The 23,956-nt window shown below is 39.2% G+C and overlaps 3 protein-coding genes across 5 annotated transcripts; all 3 read right to left on the bottom strand.

Moving 5' to 3' along the window:
* Positions 1-1,070: 1,070 nt before the first annotated feature.
* Positions 1,071-8,069, bottom strand: acy1 (aminoacylase 1). Of its 2 annotated transcripts, none has more exons than XM_083770916.1 (15): positions 8,024-8,069; positions 7,454-7,593; positions 7,123-7,187; positions 5,729-5,833; positions 5,542-5,636; positions 5,158-5,234; positions 4,815-4,904; positions 4,619-4,675; positions 4,386-4,459; positions 4,149-4,198; positions 2,307-2,451; positions 2,154-2,222; positions 1,963-2,042; positions 1,791-1,851; positions 1,071-1,625 (listed from the first exon to the last, which is right to left on the bottom strand). In XM_083770916.1, exons 2-15 carry the CDS (start codon positions 7,590-7,592, stop codon positions 1,461-1,463), a joined length of 1,272 nt encoding a protein of 423 aa, XP_083627042.1. In that variant the 5' UTR covers position 7,593; positions 8,024-8,069; the 3' UTR covers positions 1,071-1,460. The 2 variants fall into 2 exon arrangements, with proteins under 2 accessions (XP_083627042.1, XP_083627041.1); XM_083770915.1 differs by having other exon boundaries at positions 7,454-7,596; positions 8,024-8,066.
* A 301-nt stretch (positions 8,070-8,370) lies between these two features.
* On the bottom strand, positions 8,371-14,141 carry abhd14a (abhydrolase domain containing 14A). Of its 2 annotated transcripts, none has more exons than XM_083770986.1 (5): positions 13,819-14,141; positions 13,061-13,344; positions 12,224-12,339; positions 10,651-10,886; positions 8,371-9,688 (listed from the first exon to the last, which is right to left on the bottom strand). In XM_083770986.1, exons 2-5 carry the CDS (start codon positions 13,324-13,326, stop codon positions 9,506-9,508), a joined length of 801 nt encoding a protein of 266 aa, XP_083627112.1. In that variant the 5' UTR covers positions 13,327-13,344; positions 13,819-14,141; the 3' UTR covers positions 8,371-9,505. The 2 variants fall into 2 exon arrangements, with proteins under 2 accessions (XP_083627112.1, XP_083627113.1); XM_083770987.1 differs by lacking the exon at positions 13,819-14,141 and adding an exon at positions 13,397-13,526 and having other exon boundaries at positions 13,061-13,233.
* A 4,537-nt stretch (positions 14,142-18,678) lies between these two features.
* Positions 18,679-23,950, bottom strand: hyal2b (hyaluronidase 2b). The gene is made up of 3 exons (XM_083771002.1): positions 23,761-23,950; positions 21,958-22,047; positions 18,679-21,868 (listed from the first exon to the last, which is right to left on the bottom strand). The coding sequence occupies exons 1-3, from the start codon at positions 23,917-23,919 to the stop codon at positions 21,479-21,481; spliced, it is 639 nt and encodes a 212-aa protein (XP_083627128.1). The 5' UTR covers positions 23,920-23,950; the 3' UTR covers positions 18,679-21,478.
* Positions 23,951-23,956: the final 6 nt, after the last annotated feature.

The following is a 23,956-nucleotide window of genomic DNA, read 5'->3' as shown; positions in this document are numbered from 1 at the left end:
TTTACCTACTCTAGCTGTGACGTCGCTCTCTGTTCCGCCCTGCTTATCTAATGCTGCCGAGGTAGGTGAAGGAGTCGACTGCCTGAATTGGTTTGTCACCTACTGTAATTGGGTTATTGTTCTGGGTGTTGATTGACATTATGTTGGTCTTCTTCTGGTTGATTCTTAAACCTATACCCAGGGATGTATTTGCCAGCCTGGTTGTCTTGTCAAACCCTTATATCTCCATATATGGATATATGTCAGAACCTGTTCTGACATTCAATATGTTGATCCTTCCCCATCCATCCTCTTCGATGTCTCCCTTTTGACTGATACCTGTCGGGCCTGTCCCAAAGTTCTTACTGCAGCTAGCAGCCGGTGAAAACTGGAGTTCTCAACAGGCGCGGAAACTAAGGCCCGGCCCTACCTGGGCCCTCATAAAACCCTGTACTCTCTAGATACTGTCCCCGCTGCCACCCTTAGATCTCCATATATGGAGCTGACCTGTTCCATAATTATGTTGATCTGACCTCATCAATCCCTGTACACTCAAGACACACTCCATATATGTTGATATGACCCCCCATTCCAAAGTGCCAGCACTCACCAATAGTCAGATGCGTGCCCTCGGGCGTCTTACTGGTAGTATTTTACATTGGCCATTCTTGGAGAAAGTCCACATTTGAGGGCTACTGTACGGCAGAGCACTGGAGCACTGCTGGGACGTCAGATTCCATATTCCAAAAATGTATAAATCAAGTTAGTTTTAAGAAGCTGGTTTAGAGGCTGGGGGTGTCATGACTCACATTGTTGTGTAATAGTCTGTCTGACACCTTGTTCGAGTCGAGAGACTAAGAGCAACTGTAGTTACTGCACGTATGCAGCTAATACACAACTATTGCACAGCAAAATGTAAACGGTGCTAGACCAGCGTCGGTCAAAAGAATAAAATAAAGAATTGGCCAGGCATTCCCCAATAGTGTGGCACCTATGCACTACACCAATAATAGAAAGCCTTGTCCACAAAATATTCCAAAACAGGAATGTGATACACACTTCCAGGAAAATACAGCACTAAGCATTAAGAAATTATTCAAATGTGCTTTATTAAATAAAACTTGTCTCATGAAGACATACAAATTCAAAAGTATACTGATTTACAGTAGTGCCAATCAAAAGATTCTAAATTCAAACAATTTGTAAATCGGTTTTAACAGGCTTATTTTGTAATATTGCATTAGAACTGCTCACGCTTAAACACACACAACCTACAATGATATAATTTTATTGTTACAAAGCCACTACAGTATTGAGTAACAGAGCTACTGCAGCTGTGTCCTGAGTATTGCAAAATGAAGTGCTCAGTTGGCATCAGAGGCAGATTCAGTATGTTCTCATTCTTTGGTAGTATAGGCAATTTATTCAAATTCATCACTACATTAAAATCTGTCAAAGCAAAGATTAGAGACAGGATTTATCTAAGCCTCATCTGGAAGGGCTGGAACACTGGCAAGAACTGGAATGAGTCTCTCATACACATCAATGCCCTTGATGAACACCTGCTCATTCAGGTATTCATTGTGATCGTGCAGCAGGATGGGTGTGCGGTTCATTGGAGAAAAGCCAATAGCAGGAATACCAACCTATTTTCAAGAAAGCATCAGCAAAGAACAACAGTCAGGTTGAAATAGAGAACAATCTGAACATGTCTTCACAATAATACTGTAAACCAGTATTAAGTAACGTTACTTGGCTTTCAGTGTAATTGTTACCATAGTTTATAATTGGCATCCATTCCTTATACTCACCGCTCTGATGAATCGACTATCTGTGGCTGCAGGAAATATCTCCTTTTCCAAATTAATATTCCTGCAGAGCAGATGTTAGTGAGACTGACTATTTGCTTTATAAATCAAAAAGGTTAAAACATTAATTTAATACTCAATCCAGTGGACTTTGTATAGGACGCTGCACACTCACATTTCCATACATGCAGTGCAGAAGGCATTCCACCAGGGGTCATGAGGGTCTGTGGAGGTCACATTCTGGTTCATGTGTTTCTACAAAGGAAGTGAATTTGTTTTAGAACCATCTGAAACTTCAAATCAAGAGATCTTTTTGTTTTTTTATGTATATATTTTATATTAAATACGGAGTGGAAGTTCACTGACCTGTGCAAACTCATAGGTAATCCCTTCTCCTGCTTCCTTACACCACTGTTTGATCTGCTCTTCAAAGTCCTGCCAGGGATTTAGAGGTTTTTGTTAAGAGGTAGCTTTGATATTTGACCTGGAAAGTAACATAATTATTAAACATGTGCAGACCTGAAGGTTGACTGTGGGAGGTATTCTCAGGTCAAAGCTGACATCCATTTCAGCGGGGATGACATTGTACGCAATCCCTCCTTTCACCATGGTCATGTTCACAGTGGTAACATCACCCAGGGTGAAACACTCACTTGTATTTAACCTGCAATTCAGACATTTTAGAGCAGGGTCATTACATAGCAATAAAATGAAAACGTGACTTTTCAAATCAGTCAAAGGTCAAGACTCAAGATCACAATGCAAGATCAACATTTTGTCCCATTCTTATACATGGATAATTTAGAACCTTGAACATAAGATTAAATGACAATAAGCTGACATGGCAGCAGCATCAGTGTAGAATCTCTAAATTATTAAAAAAAAATTTCACTCCACTCAAGACATAAACACTGATAAAAGACATTCATTGCCTTTCTTCCAAAAACACTATTCCAGGGCCATTTCTCAACACCATAAATGCCAAGAATGGACTTACATGAAAAGGGCAAATAGCCAACATACAGAAAACAACTCACAGGCTTGGTAATCGAGAATGAATGACCAGGATGTGTGTAACCACTTTAGCCCCATTTTCAGAATTGTCTAAATCTTTCAAAAAAAGTAAAACAATAAATAAAAATAAATAAAAAACATTTAAGATTAATATAAAGACAATTCATACAGTAAATACAGGACAAGGCTTTCCATTATTGCTGTGAAAATTGAATCGTTTGGTGAGGTCCAATATTACTAATTTTGCAGGTTATTGCAGGTTTTGCAGGGTTTGTTCTTGATTATTGTAAGTCGCTCTGGATTAAGAGCGTCTGCTAAATGCCTAAATTGTAAATTGTAAATATTAGTTAGTAGAGATGCTATCGGATCAATTGGCCACCGATCGGATATTTGGTGATCTGCAATTTACCCTATCTGTGATTGGCAATTTACCCTATCTGGAGAAATCATCTTATACCATTTAAGTGGTATAAAAGTCAATCCGATATATAGTATATCATTTTGCATCTTTGTGACAGCCCCCCCCCCCCCCACGCCACACACAGGAACAGTTGTGGCGTGGGTTTTGCCATATCGTATAATATATTAATTTAGGATATATTAAAAATGTCCCCTTACGCACAAGATCGGGATCGATCATGAGAAAAACAATCGTGATCCCAAAAAACCTGATCTGCGCATCCCTAAGTAGTACTGCACAAATCCAATATTCCTAGCCCAAGCTTATTAAAACCCCCAGTGGCAGTGGTCTTGTCCTGCAGGGACCAACCAGAAACAGCCCCATACCATGACACATTTAAACTAACTCTGTGGAGTTTCATTGTTAGCACTACATTCTATAGCCCGAGAACTGCTTGCGGTATATTACATATTTTTTTGTTACTCTTTGCGGTAACCGGAACAGTGCGCACTTCAGAATGTTTTTATTTTATTGTATTCATAAGACTGGCCACCTCAGGATCCAAATGGTCTCTTATGGGTCCATTTGGCTATTAGATCTGAAATATATGGTGCACTAATGTGATATATATCTCCTTAAGACATACTAAAAGAGGCTAAATAGCTTTACACTTGCTCAGCTGAGACACAGCTCAGGTTGCAAAAACCTTTAAAAACACACATTCTCATGAATTCTGCAAACTTGCAACATTCAGTGGCATTGAGGTGCCTAGAGTTCAAGTGAGCCCACTGTTCCTGTATCCATGTTTGTGGACATAATGAGTATACTACTGTAGTTACCAAACGAAACAGCAGATCATAGCATAACTGTTTTTAATGGTAGAAGCTGAATTTTGCAGCCCCAACAAGTGACATGTTCTAAGAAACCTGGATCTACCCATATCTCACCTTTGTTTTTCCTTCTCTCTGAAGTCCAGGAAAGAGTTGATGATGCTACGCTGTAAGAAGATAAACAGTCAAACAAACCTGGTCACTGTCAAAATTCTTCTAAAGCTTTTTCCATTTCCGTGTTATTGATTTGATTTAAGTTATATTTATAGCTAAGCACCCACTGCCTAAGGCATCCAGAGGAAGCGCACCTGCTTTTCTTTCTTACAGACATTTGGAATACATTTTGAAACTCACCAGCTTCTCTGCAGCTGTGTTCTCCACAAATCTTGATCCATGGCCGGGACTACCTGGACAATGGACTGTGATCCCTGAGGAAAATATCTTACTTAATTTTGACATCACCATGAGTTTGAAACAGAGTAAAGTAGATATTAATAATAATACATAATGGCATCTATTGGGGAAAATATAGTGCCCTCAAATGAGGAGCAAATTTGGTGCAATCAGGTGGTGCATTTGATACTCACACCAAGGGCTCCTCTCTCCATAGAACACGGTGAAGGCCTCACCAGGGTTGGCCAGACCTGTGTGAGTGAGAGACACAGACAGACGTGCGCGCGCACGCACACACACGTTCAAGGTTCAAGGAAAATCCACTACAAATTGCTAAGTGGCTGTGTCTTAACTCTGGAAAAGGGATAGGGTTTAAAGTTATTTATTTACCTTCATCAAGTGCAAAGCCAATGTTTAATTTCTGGAACTCAGGGTGCTTCACAAATGTTTCCATTCCCTTGTGACCTCCAACTTCTTCATCTGAGACAATGAGAATCACAATGAATGATTAACAACCGATAGCAAAGTGCAAGTTTATGCAGTAAATGATAAAACTACAAAATCTAAAACATTGAAATTTCCTTTCGTAAGTGTATATTTGGTGAACAGCACATTAGCAATTAGCATGTACGCTACTTAGATTTATATATTAGTAAAATAGAGAAGAAAATAAATTGTGTTCTTAAAAAGTGATAATTGGTAAATGGGGTATAATAAGAATCAATGTTCCCACCTGGGACAAACATCAAGTGCACGGTGCGCATGGGTTTCTTTCCCCCTGCTTTGAGTCTTCGGATGGCCTGGATATACCTATGATGGAAAGCAAATCACTTCAAACCATTGGCTACTCTATTCACAGTCATCTATTCACGCGGGATAAATGCAACTTTGAAAACAGTGGAATCACCACAGACAATGACATTGGTGTGCGTAACTCTTTTCCTGCATGTGGAAAAAAGCCAAAAATATGTTTTGTAGGCTACACAGCTTTATCAGGTTGGTAACCTGGTAAAGCTGTGAACAAAAACCTATTGTTCGCCATTTTCCCCACATGAAGTAAAGAGATATTATACAAAGCGTAGTTATAAGCCACGTTTCCAAAGTTCCTTCTACTCACTGAATGGTAACAGACTTCATGTCCTGTGTTCCCCGAGCAAAAATGTTCCCTTCTGCATCTTTTACAGCTGTGAAAGCATCGTACTTCCAATGTTCCTATAGAGGAGATTATGGAAAGCTTTGTTTTGGTCAACACACTGGTTATAATAGTGTTTTGATAGCCGCAACACAGTCACTGTACACTGTACCTGATAGACAGGTACCACATCTGTGTGGGAATTCAACAAAATGGACTTCAGTTTAGGATTTGTCCCCTCCCATGTCATGATGGACACAACTCTGCGAGGGCAAACCTGCAAGGAGAGGGGACAAGTAGACAAGCGATACTAGAAACAGAGACAGTAGCTTTATCTGTACAGTATATCATTGAGAAAAGTTACCAATCATAGCCTTGTGTTGAATGTTGTTAATCTCATTGTTTCATGAAGCGGTGCATTGGAACAAGCATCGGCAAGTGGTAAAAAAATATTTTTTTCTGTGAAAACAGTGTTTATTGCAACTACTTTTAACACTCCATGGTGTACACTGTACACAATCCGCCAATGTTTCTAAATAAAAAATGCTAATTAGACGATGTACTGTATGTCAAGAGTTTTAAATTAAAACTCCCCATTCAATGAGATGAATGTGGTCAGTTAGAACTTACTGCCGGGGGCATTTGTTTACAATCTCAATTGGTAAAGAAATACTTATTTAACCAGGTTTGGCTCTGTATATAAAACGTTGTGGTGGTGGTGTTGGTGGTGTTGTGTGTGTGTGTGCGCGCACACGCACGCACTTGTAGATCTGCTATTTTCTGTGAATGTTCTGATTGCCCCCAAAATAGGGATGCTGGGGTTCAAATAGCCGCAATTTGCAACACTAGATTTTTTTTATAATGGGATGAATCTAGAGTTGCAACAAGCTCCATCCACTTCCTATTCATCATTTTTGGTTTGTGATCTGCTTGTCTTAAACGACGTTAAACTCACCAACATTGCAGCTGTAGTCCAAGCTTGAATTATCCTCTTTCAATCTGCCGATCTTGTTTTTCATAAAAATCCACCGTAGAGATGTTATGAGCTACTTTCTGTCAAGACATCCTCTGCAAGTGATTATTTTTCTAAGTGCTGGAGTTTGGAAGCACTCGTCGTACGACACTGAACGGCCCTGCATTCCACCTGTTTCGAATTTGCACATAATGCAGGAGGCAGCAGCGCGACCCGTTAACAAAAACGAGTGCTTCCAAACTGCAAAACTTAGAAAAAGAATCACTTGCAGAGGATGTCTTGACAGAAAGTATCTCATAACATCTCTACGGTGGATTTTTATGAAAAACAAGATCGGCAGATTGAAAGAGGATAATTCAAGCTTGGACTACAGCTGCAATGTTGGTGAGTTTAACGTCGTTTAAGACAAGCAGATCACAAACCAAAAATGATGAATAGGAAGTGGATGGAGCTTGTTGCAACTCTAGATTCAACCCATTGTAAAACAATCTAGAGTTGCAAATTGCGGCTAGGGTTCAAGTGGCTATTTTCTACACTCTCTACGCTTACTTACCAATTACCATACTTATAATAAAGCCAAGTACAGTACACACCTCAATTTTTTTCAGCGGTAGTTCAAGCTCTTCCGCTATTCTGTCCAGGAACCTAAGGGCAGCGTCTGTAAATAAATAAATATAGAGCAATGTTTAAAAATTAATCTTTAATAAACGTATGTTGTCATAATCCCACTGACATTGGTTGTGGAAACAGTGTTACCACAACATAATGGTAACCGTGAAATCCATATTGTATGAATGTATTATGCGTCGAAAATAAGACCTCGTCTCCATTTGGTTTTGGTCTATTGGAACAAAACTGACTCACAAAGATGAATGAGTGATAAGAAATAGACTTTGACAGATTATGTAACAATCACAGGCCTACCATAATCAGGGTCTGGATGGACAGTCCTCAGACGAAGGTATTCTCTGAACAGACTCACAGAGGGGTCTTCTCCAACAGAGGTGGTCTGGCAGGTAGTCTGGCAGCCACCACCTCCTGGACCTTCTTTGTCAGGCAACATCCTTCTGGGAAGAAAGTTGATCAATAGTATTTAATATATTTGATGTGCATGACAGTGATTTCATTCAGTTCCAGAATAACAGTTCCAAATCAACCAGGAAAGCACCGTTTTGTCCTTTCTGATATATTGATACATCATTATTGACCAATGACCTACTTCTCAGTCCAGATATAAATGAGACAATTCTTTGCAAGTGCGTGTGGAAACTAGATATCTCTTGAGGTATAGAGGTTCACCTTTTACCAGCAGTCAGTACATGATACCGAGTTAGCTTTAAGTATATTCAGCAAACGTCAATACATCGGCTGTCGTTGCCAGTTAGTTTAGCAGCGTAAGCGAAGAGCAAGGTAATACAACAGTAGTCAGCAAACAGCGCATTGTTGTACATTTTAATATAAGATCAAGCTTATTCTGATGGAAAAATCACCCACCTTGTGTTCAATGTGGTTGTTAAGAACCTGCTGGTTAAACCCAGGTGTCAGCTGACCAAAGCTGCTGACTTCACCCAAGCTCTGCAATGTAATGGAGCTACCGCCCCCTACCGTTTACTTTTGGAACTATGAGCAGAACCCAGAAAACATAAAATTATATAATTTATATAATTTGTCTTTCAGTGGAATATCCCACTGAAAAACAAGTGGCATTTAGGCGATGCCACGCAATATCTCATAGGAAGAGCATGACTTTTGCATTGTGGATGAGTTGGCGTGAGAGTGAGACATGTTGAAATCATGGATTGGGGGAAATCAATCAGAATACATCCAACACTATAGCTTTATATATTTTTATTGTAATGCATGTTATTCATCTCTCATTTATACAGTAATGTTGTTTTTATACACGATTGTCCAAACAAAACTACTGCAAATATATTACATACAACTTTACAATTTAAATAAATAGTTAATTTAATCATCTCAGCACGGACCTTTTTTATTTTTTTATTAAGAACATTCAGCAGGTAAATTATTCTATATTAGATCAGCTTTAGTGAGGTCCAGTACAGGTCTGTTTTGAGCTGGAATGGTTACCAGATTATAATAAATATACAAATCCATTAGTCAAATGCAAAGTTAATGAGATGTGAACTTAAAAACTTTAAAAACTGCTATGTTTGCATACTTTCAGGAGGATATTTCACCGACAGAAATGGTAACAATGGAACACAGACATTCCATGTTTAACATGCAAAGGGACACATGAAACACATGAAATTACTATTAAAAGTCTGAAGCAAATCCTATGCTATGACAGGCTGAGATCAAACTACTAGTCCCAGAACTAGTCCCATATTCCTTTTTCTTCTTACATATAACTGGAAATAAAAGGTGAACTTGACATTATGAATTATGGCCCGACTACAATGTGCACCATAATCACGTTTACTAACATGTCGTTGCTGTCAGGCAGAAACCTTGTATCTCCATATTCAAACTTTGTGTTTTTTTCCCCATAAATGAATACCTTACTTCATTATACTACAGTCACGCAAAAATAGCTATCTACAACGCTTTGCAGATCTTCTATTCTGTGTGTGTGTGTGTGTGTGTGTGTGTGTGTGTGTGTGTGTGTGTGTGTGTGTGTGAGAGAGAGAGAGTGAGTGAGTGAGTGAGTGAGTGAGTGAGAAAGTGGTCAAGTCTGTCAGTGGATTTTATAAATACTCATACTCAAACAATTAAAATGGCTTAAGACTAAACATTAGATCCACTGGAACAAATTTCCCTTTCCAGAAAAGTAACAGTTTTGGACATAATGAGGTTTCCACGCCAAAGCGACAATGTGTATCATGTTGTTGTCATTCCCCTGAAACTACACTAATGTTAATGTTCTTTGTTCCGGGTGACAAGAATAATGTTCCTAAGTCTGTAACAAACTAACAATGAAATTTCACGAAACAGTTTCCCCTCCATATTTCACTGCAATTTGCTAAGAAAGTCAAGTAGCCCTTGGTGAAACTCTCTGGTTTTGTCCATATAGCATGCATGGCGAGCTCCATCTAGCTTCAGAACTGAGTGATGTGGAATTTGCATAAGGTTCTTGTGGGACTGGGCGCCCAGATTTGTGTCCAGCGCTCCAAATACAATCAGAGTGGGAGTCTACAATGGAAAGAGCAAGAAGCAGAGAGACCACAATGTAAAGAGCTTTAAGACAAATGAGTAAAAAGTTTAACAAAATATGCATATACAGTATACACTTATACAGTACATTGCATTACATCAGATTGCTTGTGGGGTGCAAACTATCCAGTTAGTGAATTTGTTATGCCAGTTTAGCCTATTCACAATTTGTAGAAAATAACAACTACAAGCTCACGTGTCATGTGTTATGAGCTTGTAGAGCCTGACCTGCCAAAAATAGGGTAAAGTATCATTGTTCCGACCGCTCATCTGTCCGACCCATTACTACCCCTATCCCAAAACCAAATCCTAACCCTAAACATAACCACACGCGGAAGCCATGGGGTGAGTCTTAATCGGCCACGTATTCAGACTAACGAGATGTCGGACTAATGCGCAGTCCCAAAAAATTGGGACACCAGGTTGAAAGTGGTTAATTCTGTATAATTTTGTATTTCTTAAGTGTTTCTTTTATGTAAGCACCTTCTGTGGCAAATAATGTCCTTATTTAGGACAAATAAACTTTCATTGCAATCAGTCTTCCTACTATCTACACAACTGTTTTTATTAGGTTTGAATTCAGCTTCTGTCTTTTCTCTAATCATGTACTCAGTTTTTAAATGAGGGTCAATTTAGCCAATTATTATATATTGAACTAGATTACATAAGTTATGATGCTTTGCTACTCCTTTTTAGCATAGTTATTAATCGGTTAAACGTGAGCATGTGTATGTATAAATACAATACCACCAGTATTATTAAAGAAATGGAACACATTTGTGTTCCCTTTATGGATTTGTGTAAACCTGTCCTTTGTACTACTTTCTGTTCATATTTGTAAAAGTGTAATGTATAAAACCTATGTACAGTATAATGTTTGTTTGATTTAAAATAAAAATATCAAATAAACCTGAACATTATATAGCCAAACCATCGCTCACCTGAATATTCTGATACTGCTGTGGAGTGTAACTTCGCGTTCCAACAGGAGCTATGGGAATAAATCCATGCAACTGAATACTGTGCTTCATCAGGAAGGGTATGGAGTAGTGTCCACTCATCGAAGGGCTCAAAAGCACAGCTGTTCTAACACCAAGCGCTTCCATGAACCTCCGGAGAAGATCCACACGATTCTGATCCGTCTTCAAGGCATCCGAGTCAGGCGACTGCCCAAATCCTCCAAGATAGAACAAGATACAAAAAAGGTATTGTAATGGTGTTACTGCGTACTGTTTATAGCGTAAATGTTGCCACAGTGTTAATAATGTGATTGAGAAATGGGTACTACCGTATCAGACTTGCTTTTGGAAGTTGACACCCTATGTTTATAATCTTTTCCAATCCTTAAACATTTCAGGTATTAAGGCAAAATGTGTAATGGGTACATAGAACGTATTAGGTGATAATCCAAAATTGTCTCCATTTTGACTTACATTGCAGAGTCCATAAAATAATAAGTTATCGTGATCATACTGTGAGATCCTAATCACTATGGTAAGCCACATAACACACACTGGATATTTCTGTTGGAGCGCAAATAGTTAATGAAGCTGAGTAATATGATATTTATTGGATGGAGAGTTACTTGAGCTCTCTAACCAGCTCAGTGGCCTTGTGGTTAGGCCTTGTGCGCTGACATTGGAAGGTTGGGGACAATACCGCAGCTGGGTCATACCAAAGACTATTGAAAAAAGGGACCCAATACCTTCCAGGTACTCAGCATCAGGATTGGATAGTTAACTAGTTAAAGGACCACTTCAGCCCTTTTGCAACCAGATCTTATTTTAATTGTGTTTGGGAGACAAGAAACACTTTCCGTGGTTTTTTTTTATGTGTTTGTAATATGTGTTTTTAGCTATTTACTACTAGTGTCTGATGTCATGGACACTGGTCTCACTTCCTTCCTGGACTACAGTATGTCGTCTCAGTAAAACAGCCCACCTCACATATTACCCACATAAAGCCCCCAGGAAAGTGTTTCTTGACTCCCAAACATAATTAAAATAAGATCTGGTTGGCCCTTTAAGTCCCTGCGACTTTACTAGCATCATATCCAGGGGATGTACTTGTACATCATGGCTGAGGGATGTACAAGCCACCTCACGCTACAGAAACATGATATAGACTCCTGCCCTATTGGCCACATGGCCCGGTTCCCAAAGGCTAGTACTTACTTACTACTTCAGCTCTCTGAAGATCAAATAAAACCTATCATATATTTCTATTACAATATTGTTTCATCTGGCTTCTCAATTATTACACTCAAGGTGGCTACCAGTAGGAAGGTCAAAATACCTAAATAAGTAAAGTTATGTTACCCTTACAGACAGTATCATACTCTTATGTACCTGTACACAAGATGTAACAATAAAGTACAACCTTGAACCTTGTGATATTGTGTGAAAATGTGAACACAAAGAGCAATCAAATGTCAAACGTCTAAATGATGTATAATTTATATGCACACATAAGAAACTGCTCAGCCAGTGCTGATATGTTAGATATAATCTCTACCTGGCAGGTCCATTGCCAAGGCCTGGTATCCATTAGTTGCCAATAATGCAAGTGTGCCTAGGTCTTCCCAAGTTTTCGATGAGAAGGCTTGGCCGTGCAGAAGGACCACTTGTAGTCTGCAGAAAAATAAACAATGTTTTTTTTCCTCCTCCAAAATATTTCCCTATTGAGTCTATATAGTGCATCTTATCCTACAATGAATGGTGACAAGTAAGATACAACCGAAAGCAAACCCTATCCAGCATTGCACAAAATAATCTGAATTCAGTTCACTATAGTCCCCCCCATATAGAACTCCCTATATAGGGAGTACGGGGTAATAAGTGACTGAATGATTTCGGACACAGTCTCTGGATTTGAATCTTGTGGTGCTTCCAATGAACATGATTGGCCGTGTGTTCATAGGAGGGAAGACGGGCGGAGAGGATGGTCTCTGTCACTGCACTAGCGACTCCTACAGTTTGGTCAGGGTGCCTGTTCAGTGAAAACCTGAATTGGGAAGACAGTTTCTTCCTCATGCCTGGCTTACATCCTTCTGACTGTACCTCACTCTCAGGTAAAATGAAGCAGCTAGGACTTAACTTGTATCGGAGGGGACACATGCTTGTCAATGTCTTCAATCTCCCTAGCAAACCAACCAGAAGTGGTCACGAGCACCAACAACACTCAAGGGAAAGTGGAAATTGGCAGAATTACAAAATTGGGAGAAAATGAGGAAGGTAAAGAATTATTGAGAGAAAGAGAAAATCCTAAAACAATGTTTCACAACCAGCAGTAGCCTGACACACATTTATTTTTCCATAATAAAATAATAATTGACCCATTGAGTCAGCTCACCTTGGCAATATTTGCCTACCAGCTCCATCAACAGGTAGAGCTTCTCGGAAGAACAGTGGGGGGTCTCCAGGTAGCTGCCCTGTGCGTACAGTCACGTTTATGGTTGGTGGGGGAGGAGGTGACGCAGGAACCAACCCTATTCTTTGAACATCAAGAGAAGGCTCCATGCTGCCCTGACGAATGGATGGCAGAAGCAGGTACAACAGAACAGTGGCCAACAACACCAGGCCCAAAACCACAAGGTTACGATTACGCAAGAAATTCATTTCAGCAAGATGTATGATCTGAAAGACAATGGTAGAGAGAGTACATTGAAAGTGTATCAAATTAACTCACATATTATACAAGTAATCATGGCCACACTGATGTCCACATCGTCAAGACCATTTGTTGTCCAGTGTCCACTGAGATGTACTGACTATTGCACTTCTATTCTCTCTTTGAATAGAACATTGACAGAACATCCTCTTCTAATAGTATTTTGGAACTTTGATGACTGGTCAAATAAATAAGAATATTTTAACATAGGGACTAAAGTGCACACATGATTCTCTCTCTCCCCCGCACACACACACAAACACACACACACACACACACACACACACACACACACACACACACACACACGTGTAACTGTAACCTCAGGGTAGTGTTATTATTCCTACCACGGATCCTCTGCGAAACAAACTATACCATATACGAGGTAAACTGACAGCAGCAGTCAGTCGATTAAAGATGACACATTAGAGAAAACATACCAAGACGGGTTGGGTTACGCGGCTTATTCAGTGATGAGAGGGTTCCAGCTGCATCATCATTTATGTCTTCTCTCACTTGCTAACGTTAGTTGCTCATTTTGAACAGTGAAAATCCAAGTCGCTACTAATCATCAATTTAAGCAGCAGAGCTTGAATCGAGACAACGTTGGTCGTAGCTGTTAAGGTTACGTGTAACTGCTGTTAAGAGCGCTTTTAGCAGCGGTGTTTACAGTTTACTGCTAACATAACATCATTCCTCAGGACACGAACGATCGGCTTTGCAAGATGCTCTGCGTCCCGTGCTGCGATTGGCTTATCAAAGTGCACCCTGTACAATCCTCCGTACATGAATCTGTCTGCATATGCAACGTTCCTTGTACCTTGAAAAATATTTTAAAAAAAACTAGAACTGCACTCTGTCGAGTGCATACTTGCTTGTTGCACACTAGTAGGCCATAAATGGCCAACTAGTGCGCAAGCAGAGCGCGCAAGTACTTTCGACCGCTGTAAACTGTTAAATCTCAGTATCTTTGTGAAGGAACGTTTTTAATTGTATAATCATTAGGTGTAACTATTTGTTACCTACCTACTTTATGCATATAAACACCTAGTATTATTAAAATACTTTTCTGATTCTTCATTAAATCCTACTACCTTAATTGTTGCTGTACTGTCTGAAATCCGAAAGAAGAAGTATACTCCGTTATAGCCATGGTTCATGACTCTCGTATTCATACGAGAGTCATGAAGAAACTTCACCCTGTTTTTTGCGCTCGCTGCATTTACAAGATTTCCGTATATATAAACATTCAGATTTCAAATATAAAGTACTCACAATTTGTCCCACGGGTGTTGCAGCTCCAGCGATTAGAATTTCTGCATCCCGCGTTGTTTCATAAAAAGCATTTTTATCCAAGGTGTTATTTTGCCATTGGCTTTCAACTACGCGCCCCTATCGGTCGGGAGGAGGGTGGCACTCGGTGTGTTCGATATAGGTACGCTGACCGCCCTGCCAATACAGACTAATAGGTGAGTGCGCTCCCGGTGTGCAACTGTGGATTTCCCAAACGAACCCGTTTGAAAAAAGTAGCCGGGGAGCTCGGACAAAAATGCTTTTTATTAAACAACGCGGGACGCAGCAATTCTAATCGCTGGCGCTGCTACTAACTAACACCCGTGGGACACTTTGTGAGTACTTTATATTTGAAATCTGAATGTTTATATATACGGAAATCTTGTAAATGCAGCGAGCGCAAAAAACAGGGCAAAGTTTCTGCATGACTGTCATGATAATCATCATGGCAGTCATGTTCCAGGGCTAACTCCGTTAGTAAATGTACGTACTTCACTTTTAGTAATTACTTGTCCTAAGATTTTCCAACTTTCACGACTTCCAACTGATAATGAACTTAATTCTGAGATGTTAATTACGGGGTTCTTCTTAATCCTTTTATTTGAAGGTAGCCTATATCTGTAGATAGTTCCATTGTTTTTCTGTATATGTATGACTTTTAGATCAGTGGTTCCTATCAGTTCTTCTGTAGGGCAGTTCTTTAGATCAGTTGCCCCGTCTGAAAATATATATCTTCTCTTTCTAGATCTTTGTGTCTCCAACAGGTCTCGGTGTGGAGGTGTCCTATTGATCTAGATCTGTGTGTCTACAACAGGCTTCAGTGCGGACGTGTCCAATGATCTAGATCTTTGTGTCTCCAACAGTCCTTGGTGCATTATGTCCGTCTTTTCTCTGTGGATAGTGAGGCCAAGGCGTGTTGAGATGGCTGAGACTATGTTTGTCTCTTTCTAGATCTTTGTGTCTCCAACAGGTCTCGGTGTGGAGGTGTCCTACTGATCTAGATCTGTGTGTCTCCAACAGGCTTCAGTGCGGAGGTGTCCAATGATCTAGATCTTTGTGTCTCCAACAGTCCTCGGTTCAGTATGTCCGTCTTTTCTCTGTGGATAGTGATGCCAAGGCGTGTTGAGATGGCTGAGACTATGTTTGTCTCTTTCTAGATCTTTGTGTCTCCAACAGGTCTCGGTGTGGAGGTGTCCTACTGATCTAGATCTGTGTGTCTCCAACAGGCTTCAGTGCGGAGGTGTCCAATGATCTAGATCTTTGTGTCTCCAACAGTCCTCAGTGCAGTATATCCGTCTTGTGCAGTATGTCTGTCCGTTAACTCCACGCTGTACGGTCTGACCTGCTCAGTGGTTCTTAGATCAGTGGTACCCTCTGAAGGTATATATCTTCTCTCTAGAAATTTTAACTTAGTTTTTGCATATTGTAAAGTTGCCCGAGGGCCAAGGCTCCAAAAACAGTCAGCGATGCTTTTTGATGGTTTTTATTACTCTAAACTCCAGCTCCAGTGCAGATATTCTCAACGGAAAAAATCAAACAACAAAAATAATACTGGCCAAAATACAAAATAAAGAACTCAAAAATACTTAACGCTCAACGAAGGAAAAGGGAAAAATAACAAACTGCACTAGGCTATGCCCAGGACATGGGCCATAGCAGCTCTCTCACGGGTGTGTCAGCATGATGCCTGCCCGAGCCTAACTGACTAGCTCTGCCTGCAGTCTCCCCTTTATAGGAGAGGATCCTACCACCCACAGAGAAGCAATTAAATATACCCAGCTTATCTACAAGCTCCCAGTTATCAGCTGAACCTGAATCAGTAACCCCATACCTAGATGTTCTATTTTAGATTAACATCATATGGGGTTACATTCATTTCCCCAGATAATAGACATACTTTGATAAATGACATTGTGGAACACCCCTACTCCTCACCAGTACTTGGCACCTTCCCCCTCTTAAAGTGCCAGCACTGGAGAGGCCACACAAATACTGAGGTTACAATAAACACACAGGTTAATAAACTGAATGTTTTCCCTGTGTGTATCATTTCATTTGTACATCCTGTAAATGCATACATCAACAGTATTGACATTAATGATAGGACCTGTCTGCCCCACTACCCACAGTCTGTGTGGTGTGTGTGTGCGTGCAATGTCCTTAATCAGTGTGTGTGTGTGTGTGTGTATAGGGCATGGGCTGCCCCGTGACACATATATAATTATATACTTAGATATACTTAATTTTGCACACTACACTAACGTTAACATTTATAGTTAACTTTTTGACACTTTCGTTACTTTTATACACCCCAGAAACATAATGTTGTATTACTTACGTCATCATTGAGAGCAGTTATACAATAGCAAATTGTGCCTGATCTGTCTGATATACTATATAGAGTATGTAGTTGTAAGTTGATTAGCGGTATACTGTGGTTACTTTGCGCCAAAAACCGTGACACATTACACAAATGACCATATTTCTTACGTCATCATTGAGAGCTAGTCATACATATACACACACCACGTACTCTGGTCCCAGCAGATCAGGCACAATTTGCTATTTTATTTTTTACTGATTATGTATATAGTATACGTATGACTAGCTCTAAATGATGACGTAAGACATATGTATACATATACTATATAGAGTGTGTAGCTGTAAGTTGATTAGCGGTATACTGTGGTTACTTTGTGCCAAAAACCGTAACAGCCGTCCCGCCATTTGATGTTTATGCAAGAAAACAGCAAATCTGTGCCTGGTTTGCTGGAACCAGATTACACAAATGACCATATTTCTTACGTCATCATTGAAAGCTAGTCATACATATACACAACACGTACTCTGGTCCCAGCAGATCAGGCACAATTTGCTATTCAATTTTTTACTGATTATGTATATAGTATACGTATGACTAGCTGTAAATGATGACGTAAGACATACGTATACATATACATATACTATATAGAGTGTGTAGTTGTAAGTTGATTAGCGGTATACTGTGGTTACTTTGCGCCAAAAACCGTGACAGCTGTCCCGCCATTTGATGTTTATGCAAGAAAACAGCAAATCTGTGCCTGGTTTGCTGGGACCAGATTACACAAATGACCATATTTCTTACGTCATCATTAAGAGCTAGTCATACCTATACACACCACGTACTCTGGTCCTAGCAGATCAGGCACAATTTGCTATTTTATTTTTACTGATTATGTATATAGTATACGTATGACTAGCTCTCAATGATGGCGTAAGACATACGTATACATATACATATACATATACATATACTATATAGAGTATGTAGTTGTAAGTTGATTAGCGGTATACTGTGGTTACTTTGTGCCAAAGACAGTGACAGCCGTCCCGCCATTTGATGTTTATGCAAGAAAACAGCAAATCTGTGCCTGGTTTGTTGGGACCAGATTACACAAATAAATGTATTCCTTCTCAAGTATTTATTAAAGTCAGACGGTGGATGTAATATGCTATTCAAATTTGTTTTTGTTTTATACTGTTTGTTTTTCTACTGTTTTAATTCAATTAAAACAGTATAATTAAACATACCACATTTTGACATACCAAAGCCAAGGTACTGCAGTCTGCAGATATACATCAAATGCTAACATTTGTATAACATTGTACCCTGGACCTTACAAATAAAAATGGAAAATTGCAACATGCATACATGCAGTTTAATATGATATTCAGTATTCATATTATTGTTCATTATTTGTTTTATATTAAATACATATTATATTAAGTACATCGCCTTGATAATCTTTTACTGAAACATTCCATACACCAGGTTTTATTTTATTTAGATATATATATATTTTCTTTAGAAAGAAGTTTAAGGTCAGAGTGGACTTGTATATAACAAGATTGCCCATATTATCAAATTATTCCGTATGCGATTTTTCAGGTTGTGAAATCAGATGTAGGTCTACTGGGCTTTCAAACCTGACTAGAAGATATGACAGCACAGGGAAATAAAATTCAGGTTTGTATTTTATTGAAATTAAAATGTAGAAAAATAAACGTTCTTTGATACAAGACATGAACATTAATTTACTCTTTGGAGACGATAGCATTTTAAGAATTTGGCATCAAGAGTCAAGACAAACCAAGGTGGGCACCAAGTTAGAGTGGGCATTTCGGTGTTAAATTGGCCCAAATGTTAAAACATGATTAATGATTAGAAAATGCTTTCAGTGTACGAAATAGTAATACTGACATTTATTAATTATTTACTGGAACTGTTAATGTGCACCAAAGGTTGATTTTAACCACTAGATGGAGCAACAACCTTTTCTCTAAAAGAAAAAAGCTAAATTGGTCATCTGTGCAATTGTAAAATGCCTCCTGAACAGTACTGACTGACTGTCACCATAATGAAGCAGTTTTAAAATGTACTGTAGGTTATAGACTATAGAGGGTTTACTGTATGTGTATGACATCATCATCATACCCGGAAGTTATGCGGGAACGCCTACTGAGTGGCAAAAACATTTTTTTTGGCCTTGACAGGCTGACAGCCAAATGAGCCAATACATCCTAACAGAAAAGTACTATCGGATTAAACGTTGAACTCACTTTGCCACTTGATTTGCCACTCACTTTATGCATGCGCATAGTTTCGCATAACCTCTATTTTAAATGATTCTACATATTCATCCTTTTTGGCTGCAGTAAACAAGATATTATGTATTGAAAATCAAACTAAAAAGGAAAAAGAAATAACACGGAATCAAAAATGCATATGATCTTTACTATATAACTTTGTTTTTTACTTTCCCAAGAAACATTCTGTAGCATGCCATCTACTGTATACTCAAATAAACACTAATAACTAACTGGCATTCAAATTAATATAAAATGATCACAAGCAAACAGTACAAACGTAGGACAATTTCACCAGAGACAAATAGTCACCTTGAATCGTACAGTTGTGGTTTTATCTTTATCTTTGGACTTGTTCTTAAACTGTATCTTTGGTCAGATTTAGAGGTATATAAAAAAATCAGTCAGTCAGCCTGAAAATTCAAAACAAGTCCAAGAAAAATAGACATGGTAGCCATGAAAATGTTAGTCCAATCCAAGTTAGAAGGCGGTATTTTTCAGTTTTTCCCTAAGCAATTTTAAAGGAAAGTACATTACAGAGATTGTTGAAATAGTAACATATTAAAAATCCCATTCTTACTATGGCACTAATAAGGGACAAGGCCACAGGGGTATAGAGCTCTAAGAAGAGGACACATTTCTTTGGACATTCACAGTGAGACAACAGTAAGACGTTGCATTCTACAGTAGCATGAGGCTTTGATGGTGATTTAAAGAGGGACAAAGCAATACAATAATGGTATTAATGCAACATGACATGAAATAGATCAGGTCTAATGCACACAGGCTCAGGCATTCATTAAGATAGTATACCGTTTGATGGAAGTGTTTTCACAAAACCATATTCTCCCCAATTGCATAATAAAGTGCAGAATTAAGATTAATTTAGAACAGTTTTCAGAAAGAGTACTGTACCAGTACAAACCCAGCATCCGGTGTGGGTAATAAACATTTAAAAGCTGTGACATCTAGTATTTCCTCCACTTCTATGTTCTTTCTCCACAAGTTTATCAGCATCACAACTTGCTCCTGTCAATTTCCAGCCTGCTAATAACGAATACAGGTTCTCAAACTGAACAAATACTGGATCAATAAATACAAAATAAATGCACCACTGTAGCATATAAATCAATACAACATTGAGCTACAATATTGCCATTTAGGAACAACATGGTGTCACTGGAGCGTCTTGTTTTGTTCATTCCAGAAAAAGCTCATATTCAAATATGAATATTACATAATGACAGAAGCCCAACAGTTGATTGGTTTGGCTGTAGTGAAAGTAATTAAAATCTGAATTAAACAATTTCTTTGTTTAAAGTATGGTAGTTTGTTTTAAATTATTAAAGATTTAACATATAGGTGTTCAGTATAATACCTTCCTCCTTTAATTCAATGTCTTGTTGAGAAGGTTGAGATAAACAGTACTTGGAAGATAAATAAAGTAATAAAAGTATTGATTATTAAGTGAGAAACAAAATAGCCCTATAGTCCCCGTCAATGGAATTGACTACAGAAGAGCTTGGGTCCAAGTTCAGCTATTGATATTCACAAACACTGGAACATGTAATAAAATTTGACACATTTAGAATGTTTATGACGTTGTCATATATGAAAAGGTCTATTTAAGGCACAATTACAAACTGAAACAGGCAGGTCCAGTCATGTGATTTCAGTGCATCAAGATTCCAGAAAAATTGAAGACTGTGTAAAATCTCCAAATCCGTCATAACTGTAGGCACAAACGTAGAGTGATAACTGATAAGAGCTCAAAAGGTTTCAACAACGTTGAAATGGTCATTCTGCACAGTGGCTAACATAATTTTGGAGTGAGCATGTGGTTGTAGAATACTTTTTGTTTAGATGCACCCACAATCTGTATAGTGTATTTTTTATCTGGATATCTATAAATTAACTATACGTGTCTTACACTTTTCTTCCTTGATGTGTTAAAAATGCACTGTACTTTCAACTTGCTATAAGCTGTTTCTGGGTATATAAAATCCTAGAATACAACATTTGAATCCCGAAAAGTGTCCTTGAATGGTTCAAACCTTCATGTGGAGGTAATGGTCAGCTCTTAGCTAGCAGTGGCACAGAGCTAGCCTGGCTAATAAGCCAGACCGAATCAGCCGTTGGCAAAAAGCACAGAGCAACCAATGCTTGTAAGTCTTAGTTTCCTCAGTGTAGGAGGATAAGAAGTCCTAGTGGGAGTATGAGGCTGAAGGGCCAAATGCCCATAGTAGAGGAGGCTCTGTTCTTCCCTTTTTCTTTCTGAGCACAACCCTCACCTCTGTATCCAGTATAGCATTGGCACTGGAAGTGTGTGCGGAATACAGCCACCTCTGCATGACCAAGCTTCCCTGCAACCTTCAACCGGCCACCCTGGCTTGAGATGCTATAGGTCAATGGACTGAGATGCAGGAACACATCACTGTCTGAAACTTTACGCAAACAGCGTCCATGGAAACTACACAGCTTCTGACTACACTGTTCTGCTGCTGTGGACACGTTGAGGAGGTACCGACCCAGCGGTCCCCGTAGATATTGGTTCAGGCTGGAGCAGCTGGCCTGGGGACAGATGGAATAAGTATTAACCAACTAAACTCAAGGCTATATAGAATATTGCATGAAATAAGATGGATATGGATTGCACTTACATTACTGCTCGCATAGGTAGAGTCTCCCCAGAAGATGACACCTGCAGCTCCAAGAGCAACACTCTCACCAATGGTGGAAACCAGGTCTGTCTACAATATAAGAACACATACATTTTATCATGTCGCCTAAATCTATCATTTCAATGTAAATGTATATCTTCAATGTCTACTATCCTACTATCTTTTTGGTCTTATTTGACAGAAGCCATCACCGTTTTGGCCTATACTATTCTATTTGAGCAATAAAACATTGTGGAAAAATGAGCTTGCATAATTGATTCACTGAAAAATTACCAATGGATTCAACTAGACCTTATGCGAAATGAAAATAAATTGTGAGGGGAGGCGGGGCAGAGTGGACTGTGCATATTGTTTCAACGCCACAAAAAGCTGACCACTTCGACAATGCGAATTGTGAAGACAACATTTTAAACTAGCCGTTGCAGGTGTAAAAAGAATACAGCTTCCACAACGTTACCCCTAAAACATATAAATTGTTTACAAACAAGCCCCCAGAGATAATAGTAGCCAGGGACAAATTTACTTTTGCCGTGCTGTGAGCTCTCTCGCCGAGCAAGACTGCTGTGTTGATCTGCTGGGGGACACATGCTCTACATGGTGCTGGGAGCTGTGTGTGTGTGTGTGTGTGCGCTTTTGTCAGAGAAATGTCTGTTTCGAGACGAAAAGAACCACGTAAACACAGAAGTGAGCCGGTCTACTCGCTCAGTGGCGGTAGAGAGACAGGCAGCAGGGCCTGTCTCTCTACTCTTCAGCAATGAAAGAGCAGGGAAAGGGAAACAACGCCCCCTGAAACAATTCTATATGAACCAAATTAATTACATAATACATATGCCTACGTCACGTTGCAGAAATTGTACACATATGTAGCTACAGTAATGAGTGGTGCCAAATGTTTATTTTCTGCCCAGAAATACACTGAAATAGAGCAGAAAGCTCTGAAACCAGAAGACTATGAGCAAATTGTACTATAGCAATGCGCCCATCACAAAGGACCAAATTATTTTTGTTAAAATCTAAGAAAGTGATTCCTGTCCCTTCCCTTCCCTAGCACTTTCGAGCACTTCAACACTAGCACTAGCACTTCAACACTCAAAAATAATCATCTGCAAGGAATTTATTGACAGAAAGTAGCTCATAATGTCATCTACAGTGGATTTTTATGAAACAAACACAAGTTTTGCAGATGGAAAGAGAATAATTCAAGCTTTTTGTACAGCTGTACAATCAGATTAGATAGATCTTTTACGTTTGGATGTATGGATTGTCAATGGCAAATTGTGGCTAGTTGCCACCCTGCCATTAACTTAATGGCAAGATGGCCGTGGTCTACATGCCCTTAGGTTTATGGCATATCTTCGTTGCTTGACATCTGAAGCCTGTGCATATACAGTACATACATATTAGTGATGGGAGATTAATCGGCAAACACATTGGTATTGGCCGATTCTAGTTGTTTTTACTTAATCGGCATCGATTCGATCAATCAGACCGATTAATTCATCGGTCCGATTAATCGGTCTGTCTTTACAGATAAACAAGCCCAAAGTAACAGCTTGAACAGATCTACAAGCTCAGAATATTAAATATAAAAAAGGTATAAAATATAAAAGCCTGCAGTGCAGACACCCTGTTACATGTATTTTTCAGATTGGACAAAATTATTATAATGTTTTAATACAGAATGAGATCATATCGACATCGGTAATGGGCCATAACAGTAATTAATTATATTGGATATCGTCATCTCAGACACACACACACAAGATGATCAACGCGACTAACCTCAGTTAGCAGCATCTGATCGTTGGTATAAGTTGGACGTGTGTAAACAAAAACAGGCCGTGCTAGCCCATCCCCTGCAGACGCCAGGCGCATTCCTTCTTTCACCCTGTTACGAGCAAAGTGACGCCCAAAGATTGTAGAGCGTAGAACAGTGCCCATGTATATGGATGGATAGAGAGCAGTGCTTTCAGTCCAT

Source organism: Protomyctophum parallelum (assembly GCF_964188405.1).
Source record: "Protomyctophum parallelum genome assembly, chromosome: 8".
Classification (NCBI taxonomy): domain Eukaryota; kingdom Metazoa; phylum Chordata; class Actinopteri; order Myctophiformes; family Myctophidae; genus Protomyctophum; species Protomyctophum parallelum.
Note: the sequence above shows the minus strand (reverse complement) of the source record. Positions and strands in the feature narration are given on the sequence as shown.